General features: G+C 39.7%; 2 protein-coding genes across 4 annotated transcripts in view; both read right to left on the minus strand.

The window, feature by feature from the left end:
- Positions 1-384: 384 nt before the first annotated feature.
- On the minus strand, positions 385-10,344 carry boka (BCL2 family apoptosis regulator BOK a). The gene is made up of 5 exons (XM_035176399.2): positions 10,161-10,344; positions 9,645-9,981; positions 8,218-8,346; positions 5,407-5,570; positions 385-1,715 (listed from the first exon to the last, which is right to left on the minus strand). Exons 2-5 carry the CDS (start codon positions 9,856-9,858, stop codon positions 1,590-1,592), a joined length of 633 nt encoding a protein of 210 aa, XP_035032290.1. The 5' UTR covers positions 9,859-9,981; positions 10,161-10,344; the 3' UTR covers positions 385-1,589.
- A 4,583-nt stretch (positions 10,345-14,927) lies between these two features.
- The window catches only part of farp2 (FERM, RhoGEF and pleckstrin domain protein 2), a 33,376-nt gene continuing 31,461 nt past the window's right edge, over positions 14,928-16,842 (minus strand). For all 3 annotated transcript variants that reach the window (XM_047342847.1, XM_035176051.2, XM_035176053.2), the window contains one exon: positions 14,928-16,507. In XM_047342847.1, the coding sequence (XP_047198803.1) occupies positions 16,414-16,507 (94 nt within the window). In that variant the 3' untranslated portion in view covers positions 14,928-16,413. The remainder of the gene's footprint in view (positions 16,508-16,842) is intronic.

Below are 16,842 nucleotides of genomic sequence, written 5' to 3' on the forward strand. Positions count from 1 at the left end.
TCTTACAATTTCATTGTACCTGTGTATCACGACAATAGAGGTCTTTCAATCTTGACTTACACCATCAACAATGTCTTAATTCATTCAACTATAAAGTTTAATCTGTGTTTAGTGGTTCTGATTGAACCACTAGGCTGGACATGCACCACTGTTTAGAAATACAAAACTTAATGCTCAACAATAATGAATGCCTGCACTGAAAAGCATGCATCAGGGAGAAACAGAAAAGTAGTATGTACTCGGAAAAAAGGCTTATCCTTGATTTACACTAATAACTTAGCAATGAGACATAATTAAGAAATCATGCTCTCAAACTAATTCTCATCACACAAAAGGATTTTAAATATCTGTATACTTTCTGACATTCACAACTCAGACCTGACAGAGAGTTGTAAAAACAATTTATTTATTAATGTTAATATTTACAGTTGCAAACGACTCACTTATATTCTACATAACATAGTCTTACATACATGCCATATAAAAGTGAAATTATTCATGGAATAAATTCTACTAACACACTGAAATGTTATCAAAGTGCTCTAACTCAGAGAAAACACACTGTAACTTTACTATCACAGTACAGCAATATAACACACTGCCTCACAGTGAACAAAGGAATAGAGGGAGGAATTATTGCATTGAATGTACAGTACTGTTTGAAATGCATTGTGTAGAAGTTGTAGACTTAATTCATCTGACTAATCTGGGACTGGAGAAGGGGGCTACATCTTTTAGTGGAAGTTTTGAAAAAGCATAATTAAAGTTTTATTTCAGTTAAACATTCATAAGATAATCAGCGCCAAGTCAAAATGTGTTGTTCTTTTTCCAATTAGTAAAATATAAAGCTATATGTTATTCTGCACAATATATATTATATTATATTACTACAGACTCTTTATGACGCAATCTTCTTTTCAGTTGTGATAAAAAGATTAAGTAAAGGAACAACTTGGTCGAGACAAGGGATATCTCTAAATATAGTTTTTTCTCCAGGCTGATTTGTTGCTCCCGCTAGATACTAGCTATTGTGATGAGACAAATAAAACCCTGAAATAGAAACAGGATTGTTGATGGTCATGCTGAAACAAAATATAAATCTGCAGTGAGAAAAAAGTTCCAAAAACCTTTTCCCCTTTTCTGAACCCAGTCCCCCCAAAAATATTCATACAGTCCCTTGGTTAGGGGACAATAGGATGTATACTCCATTTATCTAACATGCATTAGTCTGTTGACCTGTTAATACCGTCTAGGTGAGAAGAGTCCAAAAAAAGTAGTTAACATTTTCCCCACTGGGGGCAGCCAAAACCCCCAATAAGCCAGTTCTGCTGTTTGTGGAAAAATTAAAAGTTACAAACATTAACAGTGGGTGATTTTATACATTCACATCAAATGTGTGCCAATATACTATGTAACTGTATATAATAATAAATAGACACAAGGAAGCGGAAGAAGCTGGGAGAGTCCATTGTCTGTGAGGGGACAAGTGTTCATTAATGTAGGCTCAGTGCAAACGAGTGTAAACATATTCCAAAGCAGTGGATGCTTCAGTGGAGTGGTGCTGGTGGTGCGCAGTGCTGGTCAGTCTTTCACTTCTCCCTGAGGAGGTACAACACGATGGCTTTCAGATAGTGTCCAAAGGTGCAGGCAGCAGTCACCAGCCAATGAGAGCGGAAGCTGGCGTCAGTGTTCACCACGCATTTCGTGACATCCACCTGTAACAGCAGAGAGGACACTGAGTCATGACCCACAGAGTCTCACTCTTACATAAAACAAGACAGAACATCAGAAGGAAATCTGTTAACGTGTGTTTTTACAGCGGTTTAGATCCGGTTGTTGTTGATTTGACACGATGCTGAGACAAGACGAACAATCTACCCACAAATATGTGATTTCAAAGCCAAGGCCTACACTGTAATCTCAGTGATGATCACTCCAACAATCTACTTATATACATTCAGGAAATTTGACCCCTTCACTTTTATCACGTAAAGTTGCAGCCTTTTCTTTTATAATTCACTTTTCGATTGTGTTTTACAGAAAACAAATGTACACAAAACCAACACGCAAACAGAAGAGACAGAAGTTTCAGTTAAAAGAAATCCTGCACTAATGAAGTTAATTAGTTAGATACTATCACAACACACTGTTGTAGAAGAAATGCTACGTACAATCATCTCTCATATCAAGACTACCACGCTCAAAGCAAGCTTGGCTGCATCAGTTAGTAATGTTGATAATATATAAAGTCAAACAGCCCATTATACACCCATGGCATTATGCAGGCAACCTCCACATTGAAATAGTTTATAAGCAAACACAGGTCATCTCCCTCAGATCATGAGAGTAACAGCTTACACAGATACTTTCATGTTCCAGTCTTTTATTATTAATTTCTCCCTTATCAGTGTACAATCAATAACCCATGATGAACTAGAATTACCACCCTGCATTTGTATGCCTCCGCCAACTAGTCCAATGTCAGTCTACATACTTTTTTCTTTCTAGACTCATATGAGTTCACCATGAACTTTGAGAACCAAAATCTAATCCTTTCCCATCCAAGTGAATATTTGTACCAAATTTGAACAACTTCCCTCCAGACAATCTTGAGATATCACGTACGTAATTTGCCGACGTGGAGCCAGTAAAACAGAAATTACATTTTTTCAAAATTTGTTAAAAAGGAAAAAAATGAATTATCACATTGATTTCATTATTCACACTCTTCTATGACATTTGTATTCAGATTCCTCCAATTTCTCTTCATCATCTTTGAGATGTTTCTACACAGTGACTGGAGTCCAGGGTCTCAGACTGCGTCAAAAGGTTCATCTTTCAACAAGACAATGACCATAAGCACACGGCAAAGACAACACAGGATGGACAAGTCCGTGAACGTCCTGTGGCCCAGCCCGAGCCCCGACTTGAACCCAATCAAACATCTCTGGAGAGACCAGAGAAAGTCTGACAGTCATCCATCCAAACTGAAGAATGATAGACAATCCCCAAATCCAGGTGTGCAATGTCACATCCTACACAAGAAGACTGGAGGCTGATATCGCTGCCAAAGGTACTTCAACTTAGCACCGGGTAAAGGGTCTGCATACTGTAAATGACGTTACTAGCACAAGGCTGCATCATTCCAAAATGGGAAGAAAGTGAAGGGGTCTCAATACTCCCTGTATGTATTGTAACTATAACACATATAGAGATAATTAAACACCACATAATGTAGTTTGTCATCCTGACAATAAACACTCTTCACATTCATCACTAAATGTTAGGAAGTTTTCCTAAATGCTGACGTCATCTCCCAGCGTAGAAATCTGACAGTTGGAGCTCGGAGTGCAGCTGTGAGAAACAGCTCCCTCATTTGTGCTTATGAGGTCAGTTATACAATGCATTGCTCTTCATTTTGTCACACTCCACTTATTCTCAACACGCAGCGGCCTGGGCTGCCGTGATTCTGGGTACAAGGGCGTTCATTTGTTCAGTTGTCCTGCTCTTTCCAGCAGAGCAGAGCAGAGCACAGGCAGAGGCACGTTGCCAGGCCTTGTTACTTCTTGTGGCTGAGTTTCACTCATTTGTTTCTGCAGGATTTTATCTCTGATGCAGTGGCTCCAGTTTATGTGTATTTGTGTCATTTTTTAAACCCCCTCCACCCAAAATTACCAGACTACTCAATTCATGCCAGATGTGTCTTTCCTTAGTATGATGAGTCTAAATTGGAGAAGCCAAATAAAACACAAATTAAAGTCCTAAATAAGATTGAATAAAATAAAGCAGATTTCAGGTAAACGCTCAAAGAAAGCACCCTACAAGTTTGGACAGCGGGTATCGGTGGACCGTGCTGAGGGCATGGCTGCGGGTGCTGACTGTACAGTTGTGACATCACGAAGTAACAGATCCGGAATCTCATTTTAAATGTACAATATGTAACTTCTACCACCAGGGGTCTCTCAATCAAAACAATAACTAAAGACCTAATTTGATTGTTGTGAAAAAGCATGGGACACATTTCGTGTCCCATAACCATCTTGGGTGGCTCAGGTCCCATTTGCATTTGGATCTTAGTTATGATTGACCGATGCAAACAGTGAAAGGAACAGACAGTTGACTGGCTAACTGGCTAACTGGCTAGCGGCGTGTTTTTCCTCTGCATACATCGTTTGCCCCCGGAAGTTATAGCAGCAAAGCCACAGGTAAAGTGTATATGATGTAATTAAATCTCGAACAAAATGAAACATCCTGTTACCTTGAATGAGATTGGGGAATCCTTTGAACATTGTTGGAAATATTTTTGGATAATGTAAGTACACAAACCAACAACAACACATATAATATAGGTCTAGTCATTTATAAACATTTTAATGAAGAATTGTTACATATTATATCTTTAAAATGCAGTTTTTGAATATTGGCTGTGTGCATTTTCACATAGATTGAGCTCTTTGATACTTTCACAGTATGATGCATACAGCACTTAACGCTGAATTATAATCAAAGAACACATGGAAATCTCACTCTCTACAAAATGGGACTGTTAAACCTTTGTAAATTTGTAAATTATAAATAAAAAAAAAAGAGGAATTTGAACATGTTACTTATAGACTTTGGAAAATCATGAAAGAAATCCTTCATTATTTTGTGATATTCTTGACCTGCTGACTATACTAAAATGAATAATATCACAATCAGCAGATTTATTTATAATAAAAATAAATGTTAGTTGCAGTAGTTTTCAGATATTTAAATAATCTCAGCGTTGCCTACCATACTTTATCATTTCAGTCCCAGTATAATATTCCTGTACTACCCATGTTGGGACTTGGAAAACATGCCAGTGGGCTTAATGATTTAAAGGTTCAGTGTGTAGAATTTAGTAACATCTCGTGGTTAAGTTGCATGTTGCAGCTAAATACCCCTCACCTCACTATCCCCTTCCAAACATGAAAGAACATGTAGCCTTCAGTTGGAAATAAAAACTCAAAGGTGTTTAGTTTGTCCAGTCTGGGCTACTGTAAAAAACATGGCGTCCCCAATAGAGAGGACCCGCTCCCGATGTAAATATAAAGTATTTAACTATAAGGGCCATTCTAGGGTAAAGAAAACAACAGTTTGTACAATTTAGATGAAACACACTAATGAAAACATCACTAGGATTATTTTATATTCAATTTCTGCCAATAGATCCCTTTCCCCTAAATCGTACACAGTGGACCTTTAAGATGTGGCCCCAACAACCACAGCAGGGTATGCAAGCAATAACAGGAACACACACACACTGCCAGTTTACCATCATAAAATGAAAAGGCCTTAGAGTTGCATCGTCAGCAACATTCACATAATGTACACTCAAACAGCTGCACAAAAAGTAGTTAGGTAAAAAAAAAGATCCCTTACCCAGCCCCCTTTCCTTTTTAACCAGGAGGTCAGATGCTTGCGGACAAACTCTCCCATGGAGTCGACGATGGTTTGGATCATGGCCGGATGACCGTGGTGTACACAATCAATCGCCAAGGCCCCTGCTACGGCGTACAAAGAAATCACCTTTCCCCAAGTAATACCTGACAAAGACACATAAGTAATAAAAAAAACAAATTACATAAGTATTTATGCATGCTAATTGATGTCCTGCTATGAAGTGGAATGTGTGCTCTTTTCTGAGTATACGTGGGGCAGGTTACAGGGCAGCAAACGTCTGTGTCAGCAGCTCTCTTCAAAGATGGATGAGGAAACTCTAAAACCACAGCAGCAGCAGCAGCAGCATTAGGCCTGCGTGCCTGTCTGCACCACAAAAGAAGAAAAGCCAAACACAGGGCTGAGAGCGGCAGTCAGGCAGTACGCCTCACTTGATAAGTGAGCAGATCATTTTTCCAACGTGGTCCACATGTTGAGTAAAGCTTTCTGCCACCGCACCATTTACAGTCAAAGCTTCAGACTGTTTCTGCACTGTTTATATGTCCTGTACATACAAAGTGAGCCTGAGCACCATCCATCTTCTGTAACTGCCGGCTGATTAATTCCTAGAATCTCATGTTTCTCTTAAATGGTCTAATCTTGTAAGGATGGTACACTGTGTGCCGTGTGTCTCAATTATTTGGTGAGTTAAAGCTACGCAATTGTAATCATCAAGGCAGTAGAAGACAAAGCATGAACACTTAAGTATGAAGGAATATTATTCAGCAGCCGAAGACGGTTGTAACTCAAACACTTTTCGTCCCCACACTGCTGCAAAAGTTTCCACAAATTTGTTGCACTTGTAGTTTGCTTTGCTTTCGTCTGTCTACTTTACGTCTGTCCATGATGTTTAAGTCTGGAGACTGTGCTGCTCTACATCATGTGAAGCCTCTGTCTGCTTCTTTTTTCTTCTAATGTTTTAGGTCATTATGTTGCTTCAGAGTGAACCTCAGATCAACCTTCCTTTGCTACGTTCCTCTTTCTCACCATTCTGGAGACAATATTAAGAACTACTTCCTAAAGCATCAGAGCGTTTAGTAACACAGTCTCTTCCAACAGTGCCTTTGAACAGACACAGGATTTGTGCAGGAATTGTTTGCATTAAATTTCAATGCTTCGTTCATTTCAACTACTGCAGGTAAGCAGGAAGTAAACCAATTTCTCATTCCCTGAAGAAGGCAAGATCTTTTTTCAGTTTTTGTGAACTCAATTGAAGTTGACAAAATTAAAACTTTCCTCATTTGGGAGGTTTGTGAGAAACAAACTTGAAAAAAGAATATCTGATATTCAAATTTTCAGCTGAAGCCCACAACATTTTTCACTAGTGGCTAACTTAGAGATAAATAAAACAAAATAGAATTGTAAGCAAGAAAGAAAAACAGAATGGATGATGGATGGACCGACGGGCAGGTGGGTTAGATAGATAGATAGATAGATAGATAGATTAGATAGATAGATAGATAGATAGATAGATAGATAGATAGATAGATAGATGGATGGATAGATAGATGGGTGGGTAGATGGATAGATGGATAGATAGATGGATGGATCAATAGATAGATAATCCACTGTTAATATAAAAATATCTTTAAAGATAAAGGTTTCAAAGGGGACATCTCATCTCGTAACACACATGGTGTTTTAGCTGTAGTTTATCAGCACATTGTGGAAAGCAGCCTTACATCTGTGACTAAGCTCATACACATAAGACAAGTTTGTGGTCATAATCTACTGCTGCCCATGACTTCCTCTTGACAGTGAATAGTGTCGGCCCTCAGCTCTACTGTCTGTGCATATTTAAACTGTTATAATGGAAGGCTGCTTTATAAACCTGTAAACTGAAACTCAACCCAAAATGTGTTTCCCATGTAAATCCCTAAATAAACAGCCCAGTCATAATTATAACCATAAGAGTGTGTTTGGATTAAGGTACTCTGATTGACATGTGTGATGTCAATGCCTAAGCAACTCTGCTCACACTAAGGACCAGACAAACCAGATTTTTGCAGTTAATTCTTTATCACCTAAGCGGCAGATTGCTTTGTTGCATTCCCCGAGGATTAAACTGGCAGAGATTCATGACTGAACTCCCAGGGTGGGGTCCAAACTGTCTGAAACAATCATCTTAACCTAATATGGACTGAATGTTTTCCTCGGTTTCCTTTCCTGGAGGGGATAATGACAGCACCACACTGTTTCTGACTAAGGATCCTGTGGTCAGCCTACTTTAGAAGTGTTTACATGGAAAACTAGCCTGAAACGAGTTTATTTTAGGTGAGAGAGATTAAAGTTAATTCAATGAAAAAGCATTAAAGGGGGGAGTAGCATAAGTACTCTGAACATTCAACATCTTTATTGTATTTGCTCTCCAGGTCCTCCTTCCCAATAAACTTCCCTAAAAGGATAAATCTTCCCTTACTTTCAAGTGTGTGAGGGTCAGAGTTGAACATGATAACAAACTATCATGCAGGCATACATGCAATATCATCAACCTGCAAACCCAGAGACCCCCTGCCCCCCACCGTTTTAGACCTATGCATGCATGAGCCAGAGCCAGTGTGTTACCGCATGCACGAGCAACGCAAGCTACCAAAATGCGCAAGTTCCTGTCCCACTAAGAGAAGCAAACTGAACATCTAGTATTGCTATTAACATCATCTAGGCTGAAAATAAACGTCAGCATCTGACGTTTTTAGGATGTTTCTCCATAAACGGGTTGATGTGCAATGGAAATAGATTCTGACGAAGACGTACCTGTAGAGAAAATGTCTTTAGCCACAGCCAGGAATGCGTCCGACACCACGCTCTCCGAAGCCACTGTGATGTTCAGCTGTCGCGCTACATTACGATAAACGTTGGGTCGAAGGTATTCCAACTCGTCACCTGGCCAGAAACATACGGAGTTCAATGTTCAATTCAAGTTAGATTTCAATAAATACATTTTCTAAAAACTGTTTTAAATTGTAAATTGATTTGTTTACTAGTAAACTTTAAAGGATCTGGAAGGTGGATTTAGTCCATTTGGACAGTCAGGTTAACTTGGCTTTTGCCGATCTTTGTGCTAAGCTAAGTGGCTCCAGCTACAGATTTACTGTGCAGACACGAGAGCGATATCCATCTTTTATTCTAATGATCGGCAAGAAAGGGAACAAGAGCACTCATTTCACATTCAATCTTAATTCATAAACTGTTAATCTTTACTTTGTGACTCAGTAGACTTTAATGGGAACAAAGCCCTGAAGAAATTGATTCACTACCTGCTATTGATCTTAGGCTCAGAGGTTTGCCAACACTCTTGTTTTGGACCCAAGTTCTCTTTCCAGATGTGTTTCCATTAAAAGTAAACCGCCCTGTTCAAACTGAGTTTCCAGTGAATTTCATAAACTGGAGGTGGGGTGACACACATGCTAAGGAGAAACCTCACACTGTTTTCATTGTGGGAAAACATCCAGGCAGGAAGCCGTTTCTGAAATGAAACCGGGACACTTGTTTTTCCCTGGAATCACTTGGAGGTTTTCCATTGAAAATGAACAGATTTCTGAATGACGACACGTTCGGCTGATGAGTCCGAGCAACCCCCTTCCATCCAAAAGAAACATTTAAATCAATAAGGCAAATATAAAGAAATGTGAACATTTTGTAAAAACGTGATTAAATTTGGATATTTTTCCATGTCTATATCCTCATGTCCCAGGGATTCTCTACATGAGGGTTTATATTTAGAAAAAAGTTTTGATATTATTTGATATAATTTAGCTTTTAGTTTATTGTGTTATGAGACGAATACCTTGCTGCAGTAACAGGAATTTGTTTAGGATTAATAAAGTCCATCCAGCTACCCATCCATCTATCTATAAGATCTTTTCCACCAGGTCTAAGTTACTCATGTATTTATTTGCATTTTCCTGACATATAAGTGGTCAACACGCCGAACTATCTTGGCATCTGTTTTTTAAACCCCTACCATATAAAAATGTTAAAAGTCATAAAATGTTAAATTCACTTTAGGCCCCCATGTCCCAAAGGAAATACCAAGGACATGACCTTTGCACCCTCAATAATGAGATATAGACTTCGTGTATCCAAAAATATGTTGTCTTTACATTTGTATGTGCCTTTGACTCTGTAACTATATAAATGTACTTTATGATGAAGTTAAAACGATCTGATGACAGACTCACCCAGCCACAGCAGGACCGTCGACGTCTCCCCCTGCGTCCCGCCTGATGCAGCCCGCCCGTGGTCGGGGTTGGACCAGCCTATGCCGGCACGGTTCAGCCTGGAATGGATGTAGTCCCTGCACAGCGCTTTGGCCTGGGACACCAGCTCCTTTTCGGTGAGCGAGCGGTCGAACACCTCCGCAGCGAACACAGAGGAGCGGCGCAACATCTCCATGCCCGGCTCCTCCGCCGCGGAGCAGCTGCTCACCTCCCGGGCTCCACCGGCTCACACCGCGGCCACGGCTCCCAGCGGCGCTCGACCTCCAACTGCTCTTCTGGAGGATATGAAGAGATGATCCTGCATAACAAACAGGCGGATTAGTTAGTGGGTGTTGTCCGATCGCCTGGAGGGAGCTGCAGGTTATGTAAAGCACAGGCTGCAGAGGTAGAAAGTTCAACACCAGGCCAGAGTTATATATGAACCCATAGTGCGTCTGTTCTCTCTTATGATAAATGTCTGAGGACAATAAACCTTACCAGAGAGTGGAGAGGCTATAAGAAGCCCTGTGACTCCACCAGCATCCTACACTGGCTCCACGTTGACCTGTCACTGGGCAGAAAAGTGGATTTGATCGCTGACTTTACTGATCTGACGATTTACTGCTTCTCCAGGAGCAGGACAAAAAAGCTCTCCAGTTTATAGTGTGACAGGCTTTCCTTCTAAGGGCACTTATTGTGGAGCCCACAGGCGGAGATAAGCAGGCAAGCCCCGCCCCCCCGCTCCCATCACAGCAACAAACACATTCCAATAACTGGTTTATTACGTTTGATAAAGGTGTGCATGCACAACACCACCACTGGTGCTCAACTCACACGGATCTGTCGAAATCATGCTGAGCAGGCTTGTAAAGGCTGAAAAGTAAAGATTCTGTGGATGTGAAATGTTCAACAAATGGGAATTAACAGGCACATCCAGTACAACAAACCTTCTGATGGTTGCTGCATGAACAACACATGACAAAATGATTGAAAAGAGAAAATAAGACAATGTGAAACGCCACCAACTTTGAAGATACTTTTTCAATAAGTGATAAGTGTGTCGCTCACCTTTTTATAACAAGATGAATTACAAATACACAATGTTTAAAAATCGATTTTTTTATATTTTCTGTTTGATTTAATACATTTTAGGGGCTAATGGGTTGCAAGTTGCATTCTCATCTTCTTTTCTCCTTTATTTATTTTTTAAAATAACATATTGTCTCGCTTTTTTGTCACAAATCCTCCTTAAATTATATTTTGTGGACCGAAATAAACTAAGCTGAACTGAAAAACTGTAAATAAATAAAGATCTGGCAGGAAATTAAGTCCTTTTGGTTGAAATGGTTACTCCAACAAGTTACTATTGCTCCTCTGTAAAATTTTTGACTTGTGAGTCAAAAAAAAACAAAAAAACAATGGTCAAAATTAAACCATCAGAGAATGAGATACATACTGACTTGTAGACCCTGGTATGGATCAAGCTCATATATATACACTACCGTTCAAAAGTTTGGGGTCACCCAGACAATTTCGTGTTTTCCATGAAAACTCACACTTTTATTTATCAAATGAGTTGCAAAATGAATAGAAAATATAGTCAAGACATTGACAAGGTTAGAAATAATGATTTTTATTTGAAATATTAATTTTGTTCTTCAAACTTTGCTTTCGTCAAAGAATGCTCCATTTGCAGCAATTACAGCATTGCAGACCTTTGGCATTCTAGCTGTTAATTTGTTGAGGTAATCTGTAGAAATTTCACCCCACGCTTCCTGAAGCACCTCCCACAAGTTGGATTGGCTTGATGGGCACTTCTTGCGTACCATACGGTCAAGCTGCTCCCACAACAGCTCAATGGGGTTGAGATCTGGTGACTGCGCTGGCCACTCCATTACAGACAGCATACCAGCTGCCTGCTTCTTCCCTAAATAGTTCTTGCATAATTTGGAGGTGTGCTTTGGGTCATTGTCCTGTTGTAGGAGGAAATTGGCTCCAATCAAGCGCTGTCCACAGGGTATGGCATGGCGTTGCAAAATGAAGTGATAGCCTTCCTTATTTAAAATCCCTTTTACCTTGTACAAATCTCCCACTTTACCAGCACCAAAGCAGCCCCATTTAAAGGATACCATTTAAAGGAGCTGCCAGTTGAGGACCTGTGAGGCGTCTATTTCTCAAACTAGAGACTCTAATATACTTGTCTTCTTGCTGAGTTGTGCACCGGGCCTCCCACTTCTCTTTCTACTCTGGTTAGAGCCCGTTTGTGCTGTTCTCTGAAGGGAGTAGTACACACCGTTGTAGGAAATTTTCAGTTTCTTCGCAATTTCTCGCATGGAATAACCTTCATTTCTAAGAAGAAGAATAGACTGGCGAGTTTCACATGAAAGTTCTCTTTTTCTGGCCATTTTGAGAGTATAATCGAACCCACAAATGTGATGCTCCAGATACTCAACTAGCTCAAAGGAAGGCCAGTTTTATAGCTTCTCTCACCAGCAAAACAGTTTTCAGCTGTGCTAACATAATTGCACAAGGGTTTTCAAGGGTTTTCTAATCATCCATTAGTCTTCTAAGGCGATTAGCAAACACAATGTACCATTAGAACACTGGAGTGATAGTTGCTGGAAATGGGCCTCTATACACCTATGTAGATATTTCATTAAAAACCAGACGTTTCCACCTAGAATAGTCATTTACCACATTAACAATGTATAGTGTATTTCTGATTAATTTAATGTTATCTTCATTGAAAAAAACAGTGCTTTTCTTTGAAAAATAAGGACATTTCTAAGTGACCCCAAACTTTTGAACGGTAGTGTATATATATATATATATATATATATATATATTATACATTAAAAGTTATAAAATGATAAATTCACTTTAGGCCCCCATGTCCCAAGGGAAATACCAAGGACATAACCTTTGCACCCTCAATAATGAGATATAGACTTTCTGTAAGCTAAATTATATCAAATAATATCAAAACTTTTTCAAAATATAAACCCTGTTCTTCTACCTCAGTTTATGAAATTCACTGGAAACTCAGTTTGAACATACATATATGAGCTTACCTGAAATAACATGTGTTCATTGGTCTCTCCTTGACTAGTGACCTGCAGTGGGTGTGACACAGATGAGTCTGCTTACATCACTGTGACCTCATCAGGGTTATTCTCTCAGGCAGACGGAAGCTCAGAGAGAGTGACTAATAAATGGCTGTGAGTCAGTGAGTGGTTTTATAACGTCTGCAAAGCTCTGGCCTGTGTTAAGCATTATGAGATACATGTAAAGCCTGCTGCTCATTCTATCATACGTCCAGCATTCAACATCGGACTTAAAATGTACACTATTTTGGCAGCAAATGTAAATTTAGTTGCACGGTATAACCCCTATAACGTGTTAAAACACCAGCAGCCAGTTAGCTCGACTTAGCATAAGGACAAGAAACACGGAAACAGGTAGCACAGTTAAACAGATGAGATACAACACATTGATGAGTGTTTGTTGTGTAGTAGTGTATGTAGTCAGGGTGCCCTGATAGCTAGTTCTGTTTCCACTCTCTATGCTAAGCTAGGCTGCCGGGATTTAACCCTAACCCTAACCCTCTAGTGGTGATTAGATCGAGCCGTTGTAAGGAAACCAACACTTTCCTTGGTCTCAGTTCTGAATGCAACCTATTTCATAAGCAGATCATGAAGTAGCTCTTTTCACTTTTCCCATTACATAAAGGGAAAGGAGCAAATGTTGTGTGCAACAGTTGTTTTGAAAGCCAAACATCACAGCAGCAGACAGTAATGAGAGAACACACCTTCTCCACTCCCTGACAGAAAAGTGTTTGAGCAGATATCCTTGGCAGACGTGCGATATTGGCAGTTCTGGGGAAGCCACCCCACCCAGTGCTCTCGTTGTTTGGACATGCCTGAGGAATGCCCTGCTTTGTGTGCGACTGCTCAACCCTGCTAATAAAATCCAGCTGACAACTTAATCTCAGAAAAGGCTCAATGAGAGAGGCTATTAACTGGACCCATTTTCTCTTACTTTCCAGCATTTTAACCTCTACAACAGGGTACAATAGAAAATCAATTTTCGCTGTATCAGTTGAGGTGTTACAGTATTTCACTGTTGCTGCAGCTCAGTGTTTTTTTACACAAGTTTCAGTGTGTAACAGAGTTTTTTCCTTAGAATGCAAAATGCTGACGTTGCATCTGCAGTAGAAAACAGTGAATCACATTAATCACCTGATGTAAGCTCTTGTTTAAGTGCTTATTTGTTGCGGCACAGATCACTGAATTTGTGCAGCACCTCTGCCAAACTTAATAGATTTTAACATGATCCAGTTGTGCCGCATTGAAACACAACCTCCCAGTCCATGAGAAAGGGAAAACAACTCTCTCCGTCTGATTAGAAATGTTGCAATGTATAGAGTATCTGTTACAGTATTGGGATTTGTGGTTAAGTGTTTAGTTTAATGATGAAAGCATTACAGAATTATATTTTTATACAAGTGATGTAATTATTTAAAATGATATCTTGAATAAAAATATATTTTTTTGTTATGACTGCAGTGTCCTACTACAAACTCGATTATCTATACTTAAAGTAACGCAGCATATTCAAGGAGCACCAGCAACGTTTTCTTGTCAACACTGTATTAAAAACTGCCTTCTGTACTTGTTGCTATGTTTACAAGGTGAACTTAAGAACTTAACTTTCAGTGCTCATATTAACACACTGTGATGAGTTAACTAATTTTGTTTTACAAGCCATGCAGTGTTTAAAACCAAAACTAGGAGCAAATCAATAAGCAAGTATTAATAGTGAAAATACTGTAAAAAATAACCCAATACAATTAAGAGCCAAGCCTTTTGCCTTTTTACTGTTAAATAAGTTAAAACAAAATTGTTATTGGGAAAGGAAGCCACCTTCTGACAAGAAATGAGCGGCTCTCAGATGCTGCGTTAATTGGTTTTTTTGTTTATCTTTGCAAATAGTTATATTTGAACAGTTTTTTCATTCATATATTTGGGGTTATTTTTTAAAGATGATGCTAACTAGAGGCTAAAAAGGGCAATATTTTTGTATTGCGGACAGTAAAACTCTTCTTGTACTGTCACAGTGTAAAGTCCCTTAAGGTAAACCCCTCAGATATACAAGTCTACCACCAGATACTTGCTTGACATCTGGATACAAGCTGTTTTCTGGTAAATCAACAACACACAGAGTGAAGAAATTGCTTATAACTGCCAGCAAACAAAAGAGGCAAACTGACTGAAATGATCTTTTATTCGTTAGGTTATCACTGGTATAACATGAAGACTACACGAGGGCACTCGGGAGCACGGCCCTGATGACATGCTAAACAATAAATAGGAGTAACATACTCAATGTTAACTGTGCAACAGAGTCAGTCTCTTACACACACAGAATGTTAGGACGTCGATGACCTCCATCATCACTGTCCGTCACAGGTTCCGGAGGCGGGTGTAGGTGGGACTACACGGTTGGCTTTTCTGCACGGACACATGCACGCACACACACACACACAGCCACATGCACACAACACATGCACACAAACGGAGAGTAAAGGTTCCAGTCTCCATAAAAAATATTTACCGAATAGTACCGTGATTGCATGTAGCACACTAAATAACTGGTGTCCTTTGCTTCCCATAAGTCCGCTCCCATTTGAGAAACACAAAGACCCAATCACTAAGAACAGTTACTTCAAAATATGTTCTTCTGCTTTCAGAGGGAAAATCTGCCACTCCTCTAGAGTAAACTCTAGAGCAGCCACTGCACAGTATTTCCTCGAGTTGTTATCCCTACGCAAAATTAACAACAGGACAAAAGATTATATCTGAGATTAATGTACCACCACACAGGCATAATGCTGCCTAACTAATCAGGAGTATTAAGCAGAACAGCTCCCATTTGAATTGATTCAAAACAAAAGCTGCATCCTTCCATGAACAGGCAAATAAAGCCTCTAAAGTGGACTGGCCTCAAGAAAAACTCAACTTCACACTACGACACTTTATACAGGCAGATGCTTAAAATCCTGCGAAAAGTTCACTCTGTCTGAAGCGTCTTTGTCCCAACAGCAGCTTGAATTATTTAATAAGTTCCCACAGAATCTCCCAGAATTGAACGGCTTCTCGTCTCAAACCTGTTTTAACATTTCATTAACTTTCCCCTCACCTCCATCTCTCTCTCTCTCTTTCACACGCACACACACCTCTGGCTTTTCCGAAGTAGAGCGCACATACATCCTGTTCCTTCATTTTTCCACATACTGTATAACATGTTTCCTTTCGCTCAGTGCCGAAACCAGACAAAGCTTCAGGTGGAAAAAAAGTCCCTCAAAAAGCTGAAACTTTAGCCCTTTGTGTTGGATTTGGTCCCATAAATCAGTATTTCCTGTTGTATCAGTCTATAAGAACAGCCCAATTGAGCGTCACACAAGCAAAAAAACAAACAAAAAAAAATCTTGATCATAATGTACAAGTCTCCCTTTCATTATATCCTGTATACTGAGACAACTTTTATCATTTACACCATTAATCAAAGACAAAAAAATACACAGCCCTTTAGAGAAGTTAAGCAGAGAAATGTTAACACTTTAAAACTGGCAGCAACTTTCAGTCTCATCTTGTTAATGTCAAAATGTTCAGTTCTTTGTTAATTGAAAGAGAGTCTGAGTTGAGTTTATTTGAGTCGTAGAGGCCCAGCCTCCGGACACATGGTGTTTGATTCATTTTCCGTTCATCTCCATGGGACCTCCTTTAGGTATGAGCAGGTTCATCCGTCCCGTGGTGCTGGCAGCACTCTTGATCACCTCCATCCATCTGTGAAGAAGAATGGAATGTACCGTCAGCTGCTTTCAGACAAGCACTAAACTTTGGAGAATCTCCGGACATTCTCCGGAGAGGGGCTGTTTGTGAGAAGACAAATGTCAGAGTGAGAGGAGGTTCTCCCGAGCCTCCTAGTAAAAACTCTGGGTAATGTGCAAATGAGCCCTTATGAGACCACAGCAGGAGATCCTCTGGATGATTCACCACAAGCGAGTGGGCGTGTTGATGACCTTTCTTACCGAAACAGACACAAAAATGTGAAATAAAGAACAATACAAATATCATCTCGATGAGAAAGCGGTGCCATTCACGTAGGAGACTCCGACAAA

This window comes from Hippoglossus stenolepis, chromosome 14 (assembly GCF_022539355.2).
Source record: "Hippoglossus stenolepis isolate QCI-W04-F060 chromosome 14, HSTE1.2, whole genome shotgun sequence".
In the NCBI taxonomy this organism is placed as follows: domain Eukaryota; kingdom Metazoa; phylum Chordata; class Actinopteri; order Pleuronectiformes; family Pleuronectidae; genus Hippoglossus; species Hippoglossus stenolepis.

Coding starts and splice junctions, on each gene's coding strand:
- boka (XM_035176399.2), bottom strand. CDS start 9,858: ATGGAGATGTTGCGCCGCTCCTCTGTGTTCGCTGCGGAGGTGTTCGAC. Junction 8,347..9,644: donor GACGGTCCTGCTGTGGCTGG/GTGAGTCTGTCA, acceptor GTTTCTGGCCAG/GTGACGAGTTGGAATACCTT. Junction 5,571..8,217: donor TAAAGACATTTTCTCTACAG/GTACGTCTTCGT, acceptor TGTCTTTGTCAG/GTATTACTTGGGGAAAGGTG.